The sequence below is a fragment of the Astatotilapia calliptera genome, unplaced genomic scaffold (assembly GCF_900246225.1).
Source record: "Astatotilapia calliptera unplaced genomic scaffold, fAstCal1.2 U_scaffold_16, whole genome shotgun sequence".
Taxonomy (NCBI): domain Eukaryota; kingdom Metazoa; phylum Chordata; class Actinopteri; order Cichliformes; family Cichlidae; genus Astatotilapia; species Astatotilapia calliptera.
Genome location: NW_020535685.1, coordinates 266,454 through 285,597, shown reverse-complemented (window position 1 = coordinate 285,597; position 19,144 = coordinate 266,454). Strand labels below are relative to the sequence as shown.

General features: G+C 43.9%; 1 protein-coding gene across 1 annotated transcript; it reads left to right on the top strand.

The window, feature by feature from the left end:
• Positions 1–5,349: 5,349 nt before the first annotated feature.
• LOC113017604 (butyrophilin subfamily 1 member A1-like) lies at positions 5,350–14,173 on the top strand. Its single transcript, XM_026160745.1, has 5 exons — positions 5,350–5,609; positions 11,784–12,131; positions 13,347–13,679; positions 13,768–13,866; positions 14,154–14,173. Exons 1-5 carry the CDS (start codon positions 5,573–5,575, stop codon positions 14,171–14,173), a joined length of 837 nt encoding a protein of 278 aa, XP_026016530.1. The 5' UTR covers positions 5,350–5,572.
• The last annotated feature ends 4,971 nt before the right edge of the window (positions 14,174–19,144 follow it).

The window sequence follows — 19,144 nt, the reverse complement described above, 5'->3', positions numbered from 1 at the left end:
AATGTTGTTTGCATTTTTAAATAGTCATGAAGTTATACATTATTTTAGTGTTTTTATCTTATAAAAGAAACACATTCACTTGTTTTTTTTTCATGTACTTGCTAATACAGTGTGCAATAATTGCTGTTGCCAGAAGGTTGCAATAAGACACCTACAACCTGTTTGCTAACTAGAGTTATTAAATGAAAAGAACTGGTCAGGGTCACGATACTGTACTGGTCCTATACAAGACTTCTCAGAGCTGCTGTCATCATATGTAGGAAAATATGTAGAAGAGCTTCTAAAGGAGGTGAAGCTTTTTCAAGCTGCTGCTTTTTGTTTGTCCTTAACTTCTTCCCTGCCAGGAAAAGACAGAAATCATAACAGACAAAGAGCTTTTTGAAGTAAACAAATTCACTTTGTTCTTCTTATTCAAGCTGACGTTTCAACCAGCTGCCATTCAGCAGCACAGAGTCAATGATTGTAAAGATTGTTTTATTTAGTTTTGACAAAAACAAAATTAAAGTTTGCATATCACAAGTTTACCATGATTTTTTCAATTGAGAGGAGGTGGGAGAAGAGTTGGAGTTGAAGTCCTTGAGGAAATGTTCACTAGTTCCCTGAATGTTGAATAGTAGCAAACAATGTTTCTATGTTTAGCTCCACTGACATCGAATAATATTCTAAGAAACACTATTAGAGAGCTGGAAACCATTCACAACTCCAAGTATTACTAATAAAACACTCAGAAAATCGTTTGCTGCAAACAATAGCCATTACTTTCTGATTGCCATCTTCTTTCACCTCAGTGTTTGTCATTCAGGCAGCAACGCTCTCAACTGTTGCCACCCTTCCAAACAGAAGAGTGTGATTTATGTTTGCTGGTCAGCTGGAACGCTTAAAGTGCTCACAGCTTTGTGTTTCTTAGTAGGTTGAACTGCACAGCACACAGCTGGGACTAATCACACATGACAACACAGAGAGGAACCAAACGGGATGCACTAACACAGGACACGGGATTGTCAAAGTAAAACAGGAAATACACAAATATCAAAGACGAGAGCTGGACGTAACACAAGGGACAGAAGAGAGGCACAGAAACAAAACCTAAAGACTAGAAAGCACCAAAATAAACCAGAAACTACCTGAAACGAAGCATACTTATAAAAACGCACAAACACGGAGTCATCCTGCTCTGGACCATGACAAAGTGGCCCTTCTTGTGTGAGTTGTATTTTCATACCTTTTATGAGTTATAATGGACTTTTCTCAGCGTCCTGCTCTAGTGTTTCTGTTTTATATGAGCTTGTTTGGAATCTGGACTTTCAGCATGGCATGTCTAAAATACAGTGTTGTGAATGTCTCTGAATGCAGCAGCAGTGTTCCAGGTTGTGTCCTGTGTGATGTCCCACACATTTAAATAAGTCTTCACTGAAGCTGCTGAAGCTGCTGAATGTCTTTATGTGAGCACTGATGTCCACCAGCAGAGGGCGCCCTCGCCCTGCTACAGGGATGCATTAAGGCTGTCCACAAAGGTTTGTTGGACTGGGAGAAACGTGCTGAGAACCAAAGAGCTCCAGTAACAGACTCTCAGTGTCGGACTGAAGCTGATCAGACCATCACAGAGAGCCTGTGGGGGACCGCTGACCTCTCAGCTTTGTGAAACACAGACGTTTTCTTCAAACACTCACAGCAGTCAGAGTCAGTTTAGTATTTTAATGTGTTTCAGTTACACTTTGGTCAGGTTCAGGCAGCAGAAGTACTTTCTACATTCTTTGTTCCTGTCAGAGCGTCACGTGAGTCATTAAACATCAGTGATCAGTATCAAATATGGAACATGTACAGGAGACACGTCAGTCTGTGTGGACCTTCTGATGTCATCACTGTGTTTACTTTATTGTTTGTTGTCTTATGGTTGGGATTCAGAAATGTTCACTGCCATCACTTCATGAAATGTTACAGGGATGTGTGTGTGTGTGTGTGTGTGTGTGTGTGTGTGTGTGTGTGTGTGTGTGTGTGTGTGTGTGTGTGTGTGTGTGTGTGTGTGTGTTTAGTTTGTGGGCGACGACTGTAACACTATGTCAGGTTCACTCACTGAGAGAAGAGCAGTGACTGGAACAATCTGAGCTCATATTGTGAATAGAAGAAGAGAGAGCTGTGCCAACTGGAGCTCAGAAACATTAATATTCATTAAACATTATGAAGAGAAGTAAACCAGTTAAACTAACTTAAAAGTCTGAATGATTAAGTTAAGTGTTTGCTCGTAGGGGGTCATCGACCTCATGTTTGTCACTGTGGGAACTTTGTGTCGACTAAATGCAACTTAAAGCTCGACGGCTGCCCAAATGTTTTAAAGAAGTTGATGCATTCAAAAAGCTGTGACACTTGTTGCTCAACATTTTTTAATTTTTGTTTTCAAAGCTTCTTCTGGTACGAGACTGACACGCCAGTGGGAGGAGTCAGCAGACGACCCGCTCTACCTGCTGAGCCACAGGTGGAGTCATCAGGGTGGAGTCGTTTCAGTAAGGACAGATCAATAGAAAGAATGAAGACAAAGAGTTATTGATGAGCAGAATATAGACAGATGTTTGGTGGTTGGACTCCGATGGCCCGTCTCAGCAGAACTGAACCCAGCTGTGACGAGGATTAGAGCAGGACCCCAAAGAGAGAAAGTGATGTCACCACAGCAGAGTTCTGGTCTACAGGGAAAAGAACATGAGCGTTAAAGCTGATGCATGGCACGGGTAAGGCATAGCAAGCATGAGCACAGAGAAGGGTGAGAAACTGAAGAAGGGTCTGGAAGATCCTGACCAGGTCCAGAGGCCAGCCTGCTGGTCTGAGAAACAGACGCCCAAAGCATCAGTGTCGGGCAGCCCTGTGATAGCAGGACAGGTTTGGTATTCAATCAGAAAGTAAAAGGAAGACAGTGAAAGGGCAGAGGGATGCAGAGGCCAGGAGAGAGTTTGATCCGTCTGATGATGACAGCAGAGAGTGAAAGTCCTTCAGCTTGGTTTAGGTTCAGGGCCACAGATGGTCGTCAGAGAGCTGAGATGGTTGAGGGAGATTTGGAAAGGAGATAAGGAGATAAGGCCAGGAGAGAGGAAGCTGCTCTGAACTCGAGCCTGTGCTGGACTGTTTTTAAATCCCACTCCTGCTGTTTTTGTGTGTGACCCCGCCCACACCTGCAGTATGATGAAATATGTTTCTATGCACTTACATATGCACTGAATGTGTTATTTCAGTAGAACAAGAAGAGAGTGAATAAAAACACAAAAGTCTCTGAGCTCTGGATCACAAATACACAGCAACAATAATCAGATGTGCAAATATCATATTATTGTGAACAAGAGCAGCTTAAAAACCAAAGAAAACCCTGAGACACATTTCAAAGAAACACATTCAAACTTGCTGAACATCACAGTGAACACGATGGCTCTCAGGACCCGCTGTCTATTTTTAGCTGCCCATTCCCGCCAGCAGCTCCTGCAAGATTGCGTTGGGTCCCAGTCCCAATGCAGGGCTCTACTCTGAAAATCCAAAGTGTTTGTAGTGACCAACAGAGCCATCATAGTCTCTGCTGTTACGCAGCATCTGTATGTGGAGTTATCAGAAAGCAGCACAAAGCAGAGCTTCAGTCAGACGTCTCCGTGCTTCAGTCTGTGGCTGGTGTCCCCACCAAGTGTTGTTCCTGCTGTTTGAGGTGGATGAAGCTCCTGAGACGGAGCTGTGGAGGAGCACAAACACCTTCAGACTGTTTCTCACATAAATGGAGCCAGAGTGCAGATGTGTTCCTGATGTTCACTCATTTGATGTTTGGAGGATCAGTGAGTTCAAGTCCACACTGAACCTCTTTAAACAAAGTCCCAAAGCAGCATCCAAAGCTCACTTATTCTACTTTGTATTTTCTACTGACTTTTATTTGGATTTCATTTGGACTTTTTCTTTGGCTTCACTTCAGTTTCAGTGAGTTTCCTCAGAGGATTTTCTTCTTTCACTTTAGTTTGGATTCTTTCAAATGTTTCCTTTTGATTGGTTTCAGTCTCACTTTGAGTCTTTGTCCTTGTTTTTGTGTGGAAGGCAGATTGATGAAAATCCGTGCAGGGATTAAAATAAACAGAGAACTTTCTGAAAGCAGTGACTCAGTCTTGTAGACGTCCAGAGTCTCAGTAAACATGAGCATAAAAGCCTCATCAGCCGAGCTGGAATCACATTTTGACCAAACTAACAAACACTCAGACTCAGGAGATTTCCTCTACATTTGATTGGATTTCATTCAAATGTTTTCCACACTTTCAGTGCTGATAGTTGAGTTGAAGGTAACCATGGTAACCGTGAATCTGTTGCTTTGATCCTGTTTGATTTCTTTGGAGCTGCTGCAGCCTCATTTTTCTGATGACTTTGAGAACTTAGTGCTGGAAACGACTCACTGCTGCTGGATCATGTGACCCAGTCATGTGGTACTGACTGATGTTCTCCAGTGTACTCCATTACTGACAGCAGATCCTAATGAAAAGGTCCTGATGTGTTCATTAAACAGCTTCAAAGTGATTGATGGAAACAGTCCAACGTAAAGCAGGAGAGTGTGAAGCATCATAGTGGAGCATCACAACAAATTTCACACAAATCAAAGTGTAGAAAAACACAAAGTCAAATATAAGAAGCCAGAATCCAGTCAAACAGCTTCTGACTCAATATCATCCTCATTCATCACAAATTCATTTTGTCCATGAAAGAAAAAACATGTGAAGAGTTGAACTAAGAAAGGAGGTCCTGTTCAAACAGCACAAACACACATGAAGACAAAGCTTTGTGTTTGTCACACTGAACACATGTGACACTTTCTCACAGCTGATTTTGTTTCAGTAAAGTGTGAGCAGCACAAACACAATCAGAGTTTGTCTCTGTCAGCTTTCAGCCAAACATGATGGCAGACTGCCACAGATCACTTCTGAGGAAAGAGGAGGCGTTCAGCTTCCTCATAGTTTCACACCTGCATGAAGCAGCCTCACCCTGACAGCTTCAAATCACTGTGTCAGCTGATCACTTCCTGTCCTGTGATTGGCTGAGCTTCTGGCCTTCTCTCAGTCAAACTGGAAACAGGGATTGAGACAGTGTGAGGGTTTGTGGAGTGCCACAGTGCTGTAATGAATACTGTAGTGGAAGAAGTTCTTTCACACTCTTCATCCTGGAGCTGCTTTATGTCCATGATCTGCATGGAAACACATCTATGGAGAGGAAATCCACCTGCTGAGGGTCACATCTGCATCATTGTAGCTACAGTGGATGTTTCAGTGTCAGGACTGGAGGCGGAGCTTTGTGCGTGTCAGGGTGAGGCCGCAGCAGCCGCCTCCAACCGCAGCGCTCGGGCGTGAAACTAGGAGGAAAGCCGACGTCCTCCTCTTTCCTCAGAAGTGATCTGTGGCCGGCCGGACTTCATTCCACAGATGTGCTTTAACAAAGTGTGAAGCTGAACTCTGAGCTGTGACAGTGAAGCAGTGTGAGAGTGTCAGTAGATGATCAGCAGAGGAAAGTGAAGCTGCTGTGAGCTGATGTCCTGAAGGGCTTTTAAAGAGTCTCTGAGTTTGACAGGAACATGAAGATGTTTGTGGTGTTTGTGATCCTCCTGCACGGTAAGTACACCTTCCTCTCTCTGCTCTCATCATCAGCTTTTCTTTCATCTCTCTCTCTTTAATGTGTTGAAGTGCAGCAGGAGGAGATTTCCATCAAACACTGGATTCTGATTCAGATCAAACTAACAATCCAAAGCAGCAACTTTCAAATCTCTGGATTCTTCTTGGTGCCTTTCAGATGAGCTCATGTTACAATCAGCTGCTGTGTGTGTTGTTGTGTAGCTGAAGCTCTGACTCACATTTCATATGTGACCAAAGGAAACTTGGTGCTGTGTGACACACTTTAGATTCTCTGCTGCTGCTTTGAACTCTTCAAACTAAAGAGCCAAACGGATGATTGACTGTGCAGCTCTGACATGGCACCAAATGTCCCTGTTATCAGCTGCTGGATGGACGTTATCAGAGCTTTTTAGTGCCACACGGATCACCAGGAGCTCCTCCTCTGTCTGCAAACAGGCTCAGCAGCTCTGATCATTGGAGTCAGCACAGAGTGTGGGGACATCTAGTGGTCGTGGAGAGAAGTGCATGTAACGTGTGTGTGTTGTGTTAATCAGCATGAGTAGTTAGGGGGACGTGCCTCCCTGTGCCTGATGGGAGTCCTTGTAATTACCCAGCATGCTGTGCTGTGTGTTTCATTTCTAACACTGGTTTCACTGAAGAGCTTTCTGAGCTTCTTTCATTGATTGTGACCAACATACGTGTTTGCTGTGGATCCACATCTGCTCTTCCTGCTAATGTAATGAAGCTGTTTGAGTGGTGAGCAGTCAAAGAAGCAGGTCCTAACAGGGACATAGCAGGATATTCCTGCCTCTAAATGAGCTGTAATATGAGCACAGCTGGTCTGCATGTAGTCAACACAAAGAGTGTGTGTGAGCTGAATTTACACCAGTCTGGTTGTGTTCCTGCTATTTTGGCCCTTTGACAAACTCAAATGTATTTAAGCTTAAATGAAAGTGCACTTATTAAAATGCAGTGAAATCACAGTCCTGCTGATTTTCCTTTGGTGGACACCAAACATTTTTATCTGCAGGTGAAACTCTGCAGTGATCTGAGCGTGTGCTGCTCTCTGGCATCTCTCTGAATAATGTTGAAATGCTTGATGTTCTTGTATGTGGTCACGAGGATCTTATCTTCCATCCCTGCTTCTGTTTCCTGCTCACAAACCTGCATCCATCTCAGCGTCTAAACTCAGAGTCAGCAGCAGCTTCTTAGCTGACTCTGCCCTCATAGCCCTGATCTCAGGGAGCTCTCAGGGACTCTTAGAAAATTTCAATATATACATGGAAATCTGTCCTTGATGACATCCCGCCTTTGAAGGTGGAACATCAGAAATATAATGCCCTCCATGGCTCAGTGATCACAGCAGAGATATAGAAACACAAAGCATAAGAGCTGATGGGAACTGGGAGAAAGATGAACAACCACAGGGTTTTATTCCAGGTGATAAGGCCTCCTGGATCCTCATGTCTGAGTTAATCTTAGACAAACTTCACACCTCCTGTTTTTATCTCAAACTTTGAAAACTCTGCTGCTTCTCAGTTAATCTCACATATAAACAACAGAAATATTTCTAGAAGTCTCTCTCAGGTTTGTTCCCTACAGCACAGAAACAGCTCTGATCTGTGCTGATTCTGATCTTATGTTGATCTAATGTTAAATGCTGGATGTGACACTGGGAGTTTTCCCAGTGTGGCCTCTAATTTTCTGATTCTAAATTCAGACAAAGGATATATCCTTCAATGCACATATTAAACAAATATATAGGACTGCTTGCTTCCATGTCCCAATTGCCAGTCTTGGTAGCCGGGGATCAGTCCGCCTTGGCCTCCATTCCTGGCCGCCGCTTGGCACACACTGCACCCAACCCCTACGGCGCCCATCCTCCTGCAGGCCCACCACCTGCAGGAGGATAGGCCCATGTCCCCTTTTCAGCCTGGTGGCCGGGTCCCATGGACTAAGGCCAGGCCACCCTTGGGCAGCCTTGGGCACCCTCCCAGGGCCTGCCTCTGACCCTCTCCTGCACAGGGTAAACTGTTCCCTTGGTGACTTTAGCATAAGGGTCTTCTGAATTGCTCTTTGTGTGGTCCCTCACCCAGGACCAATTTGTATGGGAGACCATACCAGGGGACAAAAGCCACCGGACAACATAGCCCCTGGGATCCCTGGGACACACAAACCCCTCCACCACAATAAGGTAGCGATTCGTGGAGGGTTGCCCTTTGTCACCAATTCTCTTCATAACTTTTATGGACAGGATTTCTAGGCGCAGCCAAGTGGCAGAGGGCTTTCACTTAGATGGCCTCAGAATCTCATCTCTGCTTTTTTGTGGATGATGTAGTTCTGTTGGCTTCATCGGGTGAGGGCCTCCAGCTCGCACTGCAACGGTTCACAGCTGAGTGTGAAGCAGTGGGAATGAGGATCAGCACCTCCAAATCTGAGGCCATGGTTCTCAGCCGGAAAAGGGTGGAGTGCCCACTCCGGGTCGGGGATGAGTTCCTGCCCCAAGTGGAGGAGTTTAAGTATCTCGGGGTCTTGTTCGCAAGTGATGGGAGAAGGGAGCCGGAGATTGACAGATGGATTGGTGCTGTAGCCGCAGTGATGCGGATGCTGTACCGGTCCGTCGTGGTGAAGGGAGAGCTGACCGTAAAAGTGAAGCTCTCGATTTACCGGTCGATCTACGTCCCTACCCTCACCTATGGTCTCAAGCTGTGGGTAGTGACCGAAAGAACGAGATCGCGGATACAAGCGGTGGAAATTAGCTTCCTCAGAAGGGTGGCTGGTCTAGAGATAGGGTGAGAAGTTCAGCCATCTGGGAGGGGTTCAGAGTAGAGCAGCTGCTGCTCCACATCGAAAGGAGCCAGTTGCCAGGAGACAGCACCCTTTTCTTGGTGCTGACGTCATGGTGTAAGGCCAATAACCTCATCCTCAACATTTCAAAAACCAAAGAACTCATAATAGACTTCAGAAGGAAAAAGGCAGAGATCCAACCACTATTCATTAATGGGGAATGTGTAGAAGCTTCCGCTTCCTGGGAGTCAACATGGAAGAGAACCTTTCCTCGAGTGTGAACACCTCCGAGCTGCTGGAAAAGGCCCAACAGAGACTGTACTTCCTGAGAATTCTCAGGAGGAATAACATCACACAGCTGGTGCTGGTGTCCTTCTACAGAGCCACCATTGACAGTGTTCTGACCTATTGCATATGCATCTGGTACACTAGCTGCACAGTGGCTCAGATGAAAGCACTCCAATGGCTCATTAACACCGCCCAAAAGATCACTGGCTGCCCTCTCCCCACACTAGAAGATCTACACAACACCCGCTGTCTTAAAAACCCCCAAAACATCATAAAAGACACCTCACATCCTGGCTACTCCCTGTTTGAACTGTTGCCCTCAAGCAGACGGTACAGAGCAATCAGTGTAAGGACTAATAGACTCAAACACAGCTTTTATCCAACTGCAATAACACATCTGATTGCTGCTACAAAAAAAATGTCCATCACGCCACCCTTGTATTAATCTATACGATGACTGAAGCATGTATGTGGGAATGTATGTGAATGTTTGCTGATACTTCTTATTAGTACTTGAAGTATTCTATTTATTTTATTTATTTTATTTTATTGTTTTATTTATATTTTGATATTGTTAGGGATGATTTTGGGACCATTGTTAGGGACCATTTTTAATTTCGTTGTACCTGTGACAATGACAATGACAATAAAGATTCTGATTCTGATTCTTGAGGTGGTTCGGGCATCTGACAAAGATGCCTCCTGGGTGAGGTGTTCCTGGCGTGTCCCACCGCAAGGAGGCCCAGGGCAAACCCCGGACACGCTGGAGAGATTACATCTCAGCTGGCCTGGGAACGCCTTGGTGTTCCCCCGGGCAAGGTAGAGGAGGTGGCTGGGGAGAGGGAGGTCTGGGCTTCTCTGCTTAGGCTGCTGCCCCCGCGGCCCGGTCTCGGATAATGGAAGAAGATAGATGCTTTCTTCCATTTGCGCAATATCTCTTTAATTAGAAATATCCTGTCTCAGAGCGATGCTGAAAAACTAGTTCATGCATTTATTACTTTTAGGCTGGACAACTGTAATTCATTATTATCAGGATGTCCTAAAAACTCCCTGAAAAGTCTTCAGTTAATCCAAAATGCTGCAGCAAGAGTCCTGACAGGGACTAGAACATATTGAATTTAAAAGGCAGTAATTTAAAAGTAAATCAAAAGAACTACGATTGAATAAGTCATAATTCAGATGATCCTTATAAATGACTGCTATTTGCCTACTACAGCCTGGGCACGTCTGGGTACTGAAGAACTTTTAATTTTGTGGGCAAAATTCAGAGGGGTCAAAAGGACAGACATTCTGTCTAGTAGAAGTACAGATACTAGTGTTAAAAAATGCTCAAGTAAAAGTTAAATACTGAAGCAACTTCTTCACTCGAGTAAAAGTGAAACAGTATCAGCTCTCAAATGTACTCAAAGTAAAAGTAGCTCCCTGAAGGATGTTTCTATATTTTATTTTCAAAGATAACTGAACCTAAAGTTCTATTAATGTTATAATTAAATAATATTGGCATATGGGAATACAAACTTTATTTTACTCTAAATTTTAATTCTAATTAAGGTACTCGGCTTTCATCAGATAAGTTAAACATGAGCAGAGAAAGTAAAGAAAAAGAAAATAGATCTCTATTTCCTGTTGCTACATTGTAGAGGTTGACTTCGCCCTGAAAGAGGAAATGTACAGTCAGGTGTTAAAGTGGATTCAGCAGGTGGGGAAACCTAAAATTGGTTGTAATCGCTCAGTGTGGGGATGTCAGAATGTATTTTTGAGGCCAAATACCTCATAATTTGATTTTTCTTGAATATCACAGGTTGGTGGAAACACTTTGTGTGTTTGCTGATGTTTGCTAAGCTGATAGAAATGCTGCAATTGAAATTACCTGACACTTACATGAGCAGGATTTCCTGCCATTTATTTCTGTTTAAAATTAAATGGGTTTGATGTTTGAAGGCTCACAGTGATGAAATAATGACTCCCCTCAAATGCATTGAAGCAAAAGTAACAATGTAATTGTTATGGGGGACCGTGGTTCAGGGGGTTGGGAAGCTCATCTTGTAACCAGAGGGGCTGATGGCACGATATGGCAGCCTCACTTCTGTCAATCTGCCCCAGGGCAGCTGTGGCTACAACTGTAGCTGCCTCCACCAGTGTGTGAATGTGAGAGTGAATGAATAGTGGAATTGTAAAGCGCTTTGAGGGTCTCACAAAGTGCTATATAAATGCAGTCCATTATTATTATTATGTCTGTTTTTAAAATGTAAGGAGTAGAAAGCACACACATTTGTTTGAGAATGTAGGAAGTAAAAGTAAAAAGCAGTCAGAAAAATAAATACTCAAGTAAAGTACAAGTACCTGAAAGTTCTACTTAAGTACAGTACCAAAGTGCTCTTCCTTCGTTACTTTCCACCTCTGGCAAAGTTTTAAGATGGGCAACAGTTGCCTAGTTGGAGCCAAGTATTAGTGACAAAGAAGATGTCTATATTTGGGGAGGTTATGTCACGGCAGGGGAGGACAGACTCAAGTGCAAACAGAGAATCCCAGTTAAACAGTTCTTTATTTACAACGCCAGGTGCTCAATACACAAGTGGGGGAAAGGCCAAGGTTCCACGGGGAGGTTAGGGAAAACGGGATCTTCACACTTGCACATGCCATGCCAAACTGCAAACACTCACGCTCAGGGTTCCGAGATTCAGTATTACAAGACAGGTCCAGGGATTCTATGTACAGAGATGAGAAGTCACTCCAAGAAGATGCACAAAGGCACACAGAAGTTTGCAGAGTCCAGCGACGAGTAATTCAGAGCCACTGCCTTATGAAGTGGCCAGCAAACAGAGTGATGAACCACAGGTAAGTAATTATCTGCAGGTGCATGGACCAAAGGCAGGAGCCCACGATGAGCTGCGCCCAGACAGAGTGATGCAAGTGAGAGAGAGATAAAAGTAATCTTCCAGGTCTTCACAGACTAAATGTTCAGATTTAATAAATAAATGCATTAAATTTGAACGTCTGACTATAAAACTGGTCTCTGTGTCCTGCTGATAAATGTGGACTCTGAGACAAACCCACAGCATGCAGTTAATTTGTGTTTCTGTTTGTTTGTTCTTATAGTTTCCCAGCATGCCCTGGCTGTGGTTGTGGAGGTAAATGAGGGGGAAAGATCTGTCCTGCTGCCCTGTCTGCACTCAGGTTACATACCTGAAGAGCCCACAGTGATGTGGACTCGCTCTGATCTTCATCCCAAATCTGTCCATGTACGACAAGAAGGAAGAGATGATCTTACAGGACAAAACCAGCGTTACAGAGGGCGCACATCAATGAGGTCTGAGGCTCTGGACACTTCAGACTTCAGCCTCACTCTGAGAAAACCAACAAAGACTGACAGTGGCAGCTACACCTGTTCCATCAGTGATGGGAGAGGAAAATGGAGACTGGGAGATATACAGCTGCACGTCAAAGGTCAGTAATAAACTCAAACACCTGCTGTAATTACAGGTCAAAAGTACAGTAGACAAAGATCAGAGGTAAAACTGAAGGGAATGATTCCTAAATTGTTGTGACTCACCTGAAGAAACCAGGAGCAACATGTAGCTCACAGCTAACCTGTGAAAAACAGTGGAAACATCAAAATGATCAATACTATAATTTTTCTTTATTTACCAATAATGGACTGGTTGTAAGTCAGTAGTACTGCAGGACTAAAGTGGATTTTTTTTTCACGTGTCTCCAACCAAAATTATTCGGATTATCTATCCATGGAGGAAAAACAAAGATATGAGCAGGAGCTACAAAATGTGTGGAATAGTGATCATGTTCTGAAGCTTTATTTAAATCCCTGACAATGGCTACGTCTCTCCCAGAGCTCCAGTTTGGTGACATCTACGTGTATCTTGTAGAGAATCGCTTATCATACACCTCTGCCTGGATGAAAGCTTTTAGAGTAAAGACAGCACTGACAGCCAGGGTCACTGTGTAATGTCTAAATATAAAGTCTTTGTTATGCTGTGTGGTGACACTCAAAGCGAACCCAATGAGAATCAATAATGAGTCAAAACGACAAGTGACTGTCATAGCTGCGGCAGCAGATGTGAGGGAGGTTTATTGCAAATAACAAAACACAAGGCGAGGATGGCAAAACAGAACTAAAGACTACCTGAACCGGGAGAAACTAAGACTAAACAGAAAACCTAAACAGGAATGGATGGAGAGCAAAGGTAACATGAAGGTGGTGATGAGCAGGGAGAATATATGGCACTTACACTGAGAGTAACACAGACAGTTTTCACTGAGATGTTCACAGACGGGCCAGTAATGAGCACACAAGGAACCAACAGTGGGAGCACCAACCCAGAATCCCAGAACTAGAAAATCTCAAAAAACAAATCATCCCACAGCTAGAACACAAGATCAATAATAATAATAATAATAATAATAATAATAATACATCAGGACCATGACAGTTATACCGATAATGAAATCAAAATCACTAAATTGTTATTATTTCCCATCTTTAGTTACGATTAAAACAAAAAGTGCGAGAGAACATTATTATATATTATTACTGTTACAGAACAGTCAGAGGTCAGGACTGGAGATACTCAGCTGTGCTTCAGTTACCATCAGTGTCACTGCTGCTGCTTCTACAGCTGATGTTGTGGTTTATTGTCCTCTCAGACCAGAAGGTGAAGGTGAAGGTGGAGGAAGGCTCAGAGTCAGTCATCCTGCCCTGCAAAACAAAATCTGACCTGCCTGAGGACACCAGAGTGGAGTGGACTCGCTCTGAGCAAGAACTCATGGTGGTCCATGTGTATTCAAACAGGAGTGATCACCTTAAGAACCAGGACGACCTTTACTGTGGTCGCACAAAGATGAACAAAGACCTGCTGAGAACTGGAGACCTCAGTCTGACCCTGAAATACCCGACAGAGAGAGACAGTGGAGGATACATCTGCACCATCTACAGGGACAAAAACATCCTGAGACAGAAAGTAGTGCTGCAGGTCAAAGGTCAGATATGTAGATAAATGTCAGAGGTCAATGCTGTGGATAAAGTTAAAAGGTAACATTATTGGGGGGTTTTAATGTTTCTCCACAGAACGGTTTCCATCCTGGGCCACAGCTGTCCTGGTTCTCCTGGTTCTTCTTGTGGTTTCTGGAGGACTTTTATTTTATTTCCAGCACTATTTCATGTCAGGTGAGTGTCTCCTACTACACTACCCATAATGCCGATGTTCAGCAGGTGTCCTCTGGTGGCTCCTCGACTGTGGCTCACACAAACTTGTTCCAGAAGCTGAAAGAGTTGAGAGTTACAAACAGCTGATACAGAGAGCTGAAGAGAAACTTCCAGGTTTGTTCCAGAAGTCAGAAAACCTCCTTCAGACTCAGTCATTGATCAGTGAAACAGCTCCACAACATGACTTTACTAAACAGTGTGTGTGCTTCACTGCATTGATCTGACACAGTGGCTGTGTCCCAATTCAGGGTCTGCACGCTTGAAGTAAGCGCACTACGTGTACTATGTACGGTGCGTACTATAAGTACGAGAAGTGCGGAAGTGAGAGGCTCGTGAAATGGGACGGTCTAGCCTTCGTCGCGCTGTTCAGGTTGCCTAGCAACCATGATACTAACCGCAAGTAACGTTACATACAGCTTTGTTTGACAGAAATGAAGGAAAAACAAATGTTTTGTTAGTCATTCATTTTCGTCATGACATCACTTTGATTAGTTGAGTATCTGAGGCTGAGACCACGGGACTGTAAAACATGATTGTTGGGCTTCATGTCTGTGCTTAACAGTCATTTCAAGATTAGTCAGTAAATAACAATTAGTTGTTCATGAGACTAAAAATCATCCCACTGTGGTAATGCAAATATAAAATGGCCAATATTATAGTATTGTCAGATTTTTATGATATATATATATATATATATATATATATATATATATATATATATATATATATATATATATATATATATATATATATATATAGAGACATATAGCGGCTTTAAAATCAAGTTAACGCTGGAAGTACAAACATCACTAATGTTACACAACTTTGCCAACATCAGAATCAGAATCAGAAAGGGTTTTATTGCCAAATGTTGAGCAGGTTTACAACATTAGGAAATTGCTGCGGTGCTTCAGTGCAAACATACTGTCATAAATTACGCTTAAATAGACATGAAAACAAAAATAAGAATAAGAATTAAAAGTGCTAAGTAGATAGATATATACATGATATATACATGAGTGCAGGTGGTGATCAGTGCCAAACATGGAATGATGCAGTGAACACAGCGTAGGGTCATGTGTTAGTGGTGGGAACAGTCATACGGTTATTGTTCATGTGTCCAACAGCAGAGGGAAGAAACTGTTCTTATGGCGAGAGGTTCTGGTGCGAATGGACCGGAGCCTCCTGCCTGAGGGGAGCAGGTCAAACAGACTGTGTCCAGGGTGAGAAGGGTCAGCTGAGATCCGAGCTGCACGCCGCAATGTCCTGGAGGTGTACAGGTCCTGCAGAGATGGGAGGCTGCAGCCAATCACCTTCTCAGCAGAGCGCACAACACGCTGCAGTCTCTGTTTGTCCCTGATAGTGGCTCCAGCGTACCACACGGTGATGGAGGAGGTGAGGATGGACTCGATGATTGCAGTGTAGAATTGCGTCATCGTCCGTGTTGGCAGGTTGAATTTCTTCAGCTGCCTCAGGAAGTACATCCTCTGCTGGGCTTTCTTAATGACGGAGGTGATGGTGGGCTCCCACTTCAGTTCCTGGGTGATGGTGGTACCCAGGAAGCGGAATGAGTCCACAGAGGTGATGGGGGTGTCAGTCAGGATGATGGGGGGGAGTGGGGCTGTGTGCTTCCTGAAGTCCACAATAATCTCCACTGTCTTCTGGGCATTCAGCACCAGGTTGTTGTGGCTGCACCAGGACACCAGACGTTCAACCTCTCTCCTGTAGGCAGACTCATCCCCATCCGAGATGAGTCCAATAATGGTGGTGTCATCTGCAAACTTGATTAGCTTGACAGACTGGTGGGTGGAGGTGCAGCAGTTGGTGTACAGGGAGAAGAGCAGAGGAGAAAGAACACAGCCCTGGGGGGAGCCGGTGCTGATGGTCCGGGAGTCCGAGACATTCTTTCCCAGCCTCACATGCTGCTTCCTGTCCGTCAGGAAATCAGTGATCCACCGGCAGATGGGATCAGGCACATTCATCTGGGAAAGCTTGCCTCGGAGATGGTCTGGAAGGATGGTGTTGAAGGCAGAGCTGAAGTCCACAAACAGGATCCTGGCGTAGGTTCCTGGGGAGTCCAGATGCTGCAGGATGAAGTGTAGGGCCATGTTGATGGCGTCATCTACAGACCTGTTGGCTCTGTATGCAAACTGCAGGGGGTCCAGGAGGGGGGCTGTGAGGGTCTTGAGATAGGAGAGAACCAGGCGGTCAAAAGACTTCATGACCACAGATGTCAGAGCCACGGGTCTGTAGTCATTTAGTCCAGTGATCCTAGGTTTCTTAGGGACAGGGATTATGGTAGAGGACTTGAAGCAGGCAGGCACATGACATGCCTGCAGTGAGGAGTTGAAAATGCCAGAAAACACTGGGGCCAGCTCGTTTGCACAGTGTCTGAGGGTGGCAGGAGACACACCGTCTGGGCCGGGAGCTTTTCGAGCATTCAGACTCTTAAACTGCTTCCTCACACCTGCTTCATGAATATGAAGAGTTGTGGCGGGAGGAAGTGGTGTGAAATCCTCTTTTGTGTGGGGTGAGGAGGGGAGTGTTGTAGGTGAAGTGTTTGAAGGTGGTGATGGCTCTATGGAGGGGGGAGAGGTGGGGGAATGAGTGTCCAAAGTGCCTCTATTGTTGGGGCCGTTGGAGGTGTGAAGGCTGCCTGATGGCTCGTCAAAACGGCAGTAAAAGTCGTTGAGGGTGTTGGCCAAGAGCAAGTCATCAGTGGAGTGGGGGGTTTTAGGCTTGTAGTTGGTGATATTCCTAAAATCTTTCCACACAGAGGCCGAGTCGTTCTCTGAGATCTGCTGCTGCATCTTCTCAGAGTGCTGGTGTTTAGCAATGTCCACTTCTTTAGTGAACCTGTACTTGGCCTCTCTGTAGCAGTCCCTGTCTCCGCTTCTGAACGCCTTACTCTTTTCCAGCCACAGCTTTTTGAGTTTAGGAGTAAACCAGGGTTTGTCATTGTTATAACTCACCCTGGTGCGTGATGGCACAATGCTGTCCTCACAGAAGTGGACATAGGAGGTAACAGTGTCCGTGGCCAACAGCAATGTTTTAATGTTCTTCATTATTAAACATTCGCACATAAATAAGTGACGTCATATTCAGTACTTACTTTTGACAGTTCACTCTTTGGCCGCTCCCTTCTGCCGTATTTTGCGGCAAAATTATCCACACCCACCGCCGCGCTATGAATTGTGGGATATATGGGACCACGAAGCGTGCACCGGACCACGCTTGATATTTGATACTGATACTGATACTGTTTGCAATTTTTATTGAACCACTAGCAGCAGCAATTAGGCAGAATTCAGTAATTAAGGGCATAAAATGCAAGAACGTGGAACATAAAATCAGCCTTTATGCGGATGATGTATTACTCTTTCTCCAAAATTCACAAACCAATATCTCTGGGGTGATTGAATTGATAAACTCTTTTGCAAGAATATCAGATTACTCAATTAACTGGTCAAAATCTACAGTCCTACCGATTAATTGCTCCTTCCATAATTCCTCTTCTACACCACTGCAATCGGGAAATATAAAATATTTAGGTATTAATGTTTCTCCCAAGCTTGCAGATCTAACTAAATTAAACCATATCCCACTTTTAAAGAAGGTAGAAGCTGATCTGGCTAGGTGGAAATGTCTACCCATATCACTCATGGGAAGGGTTGCCGCTATAAAAATGATGGTCTTACCAAAAATAAATTATTTATTCTCAATGATCCCAACTAAACCGCCACAAGATTGGTTCAGATCTCTAGATTCATGTATGTCGAAATTCCTTTGGAAAAATAAACCCCCACGTATAAGCTTAAAAACACTACAAAAGACCAAGGATAGAGGAGGATTAGAACTACCTAACTTTCAGCACTACTTCTTAGCCAACAGGCTCCAGTTTATCCCAGGATGGCTAAAACATACCCTCTTAGATGAACCTTGGCTAGATGTAGAACAAGCACTTTGCAATAATCTAGAGATCTCAGACCTACCATTTATCAGCTCAAACATCCAACGACATGAATGCTTTAAAAGCATCAACATCAGCTCTTCTCTGACAGCATGGTGGGAGTTTCTAAAATTGACGGCGTCTTCATTAATCCCATGCAAACGTACACCTATCTGTAACAACCCTGACATATTACAAAACAATAATATGATAAACTTTTTAGATTGGAGTGGTAAAGGAATCAAATATTTAGAACATATACTAGAAGGAACAGAATTTATTTCATTTGACGGACTAGTTACACAATATGGGATCAACAAGAAAAGATTTTTAGAATATCAACAAATTAAATCCATAGTAAAAAATAAATTTAAACCGGGTCAAGTTGAACTACAAACACCACCAAGTGTGGTTCAATTTCTTACTCTTAAAACCCCCAAATTACTATCCAAAATATACAGAATGCTTTCTAAAACAGATGAATCAATATCACTTCCTATTGCAAAATGGGAAGCGGATTTATCAGTTAACTTAGACCTAAACTTCTGGTCTCAGATTTGCTTAAAAACCTTTACTCTAATTAGAAATCCCAGTCTTCAATTAATTCAATACAAAATATTACATAGAGTGCACTATACAGGTCATCGGATGTTCAAGATGGGCTTTACGTCTACCAACAACTGCTCACACTGCCAAACCAATTCACCGGACAATTATATCCACGCTCTTTGGTTCTGTCCACCAGTTCAGAAGTTTTGGCGCGAGATATGTGAAGACTTATCAAAGTGTCTGAAATGTAACATTCCAACTTCCCCCTTAGTGTGTTTGTTGGGCAGCTTAGATAATGTCACTTCAGAAAAGAATATAGCCCATATGGTTTTCACTGCCCTATGCATAGCCAAGAAAACAGTCCTCATGAACTGGAAAAATAAAAATAATCTTAATTCTAACCAATATACAAATTATCTATTAGATTACATTAGTCTTGATACAGCCTCTGCCACCACATCAGATCAATTGCTCTGGGCTCCTTTGATCAGCTCCATCACCTAGTGGGGGTGGAGGGGTCATAGTTTGGTCCCGCCTTCACTGTTGTGATTGGTGTGGGGGTAGGGACAGGCCTAGGGCGTCGGGGGGTTCCCCGGAGGCATCTTCCTTGGGGGGCTCAACCCGGGGTAGCGGTCATGTCCGGTTAGGGGCTCTGTTGGCTCTCAGGTGACTGTTTCCTCGTGGCTGCGTGCAGCGGGGCTAGGGGAGGGTTTGTGCTGACGGACGTGGGTTACTGACCTG

Coding starts and splice junctions, on each gene's coding strand:
- LOC113017604 (XM_026160745.1), top strand. CDS start 5,573: ATGAAGATGTTTGTGGTGTTTGTGATCCTCCTGCACG. Junction 5,610..11,783: donor GTTTGTGATCCTCCTGCACG/GTAAGTACACCT, acceptor TTGTTCTTATAG/TTTCCCAGCATGCCCTGGCT. Junction 13,867..14,153: donor CCAGCACTATTTCATGTCAG/GTGAGTGTCTCC, acceptor GTCCCAATTCAG/GGTCTGCACGCTTGAAGTAA.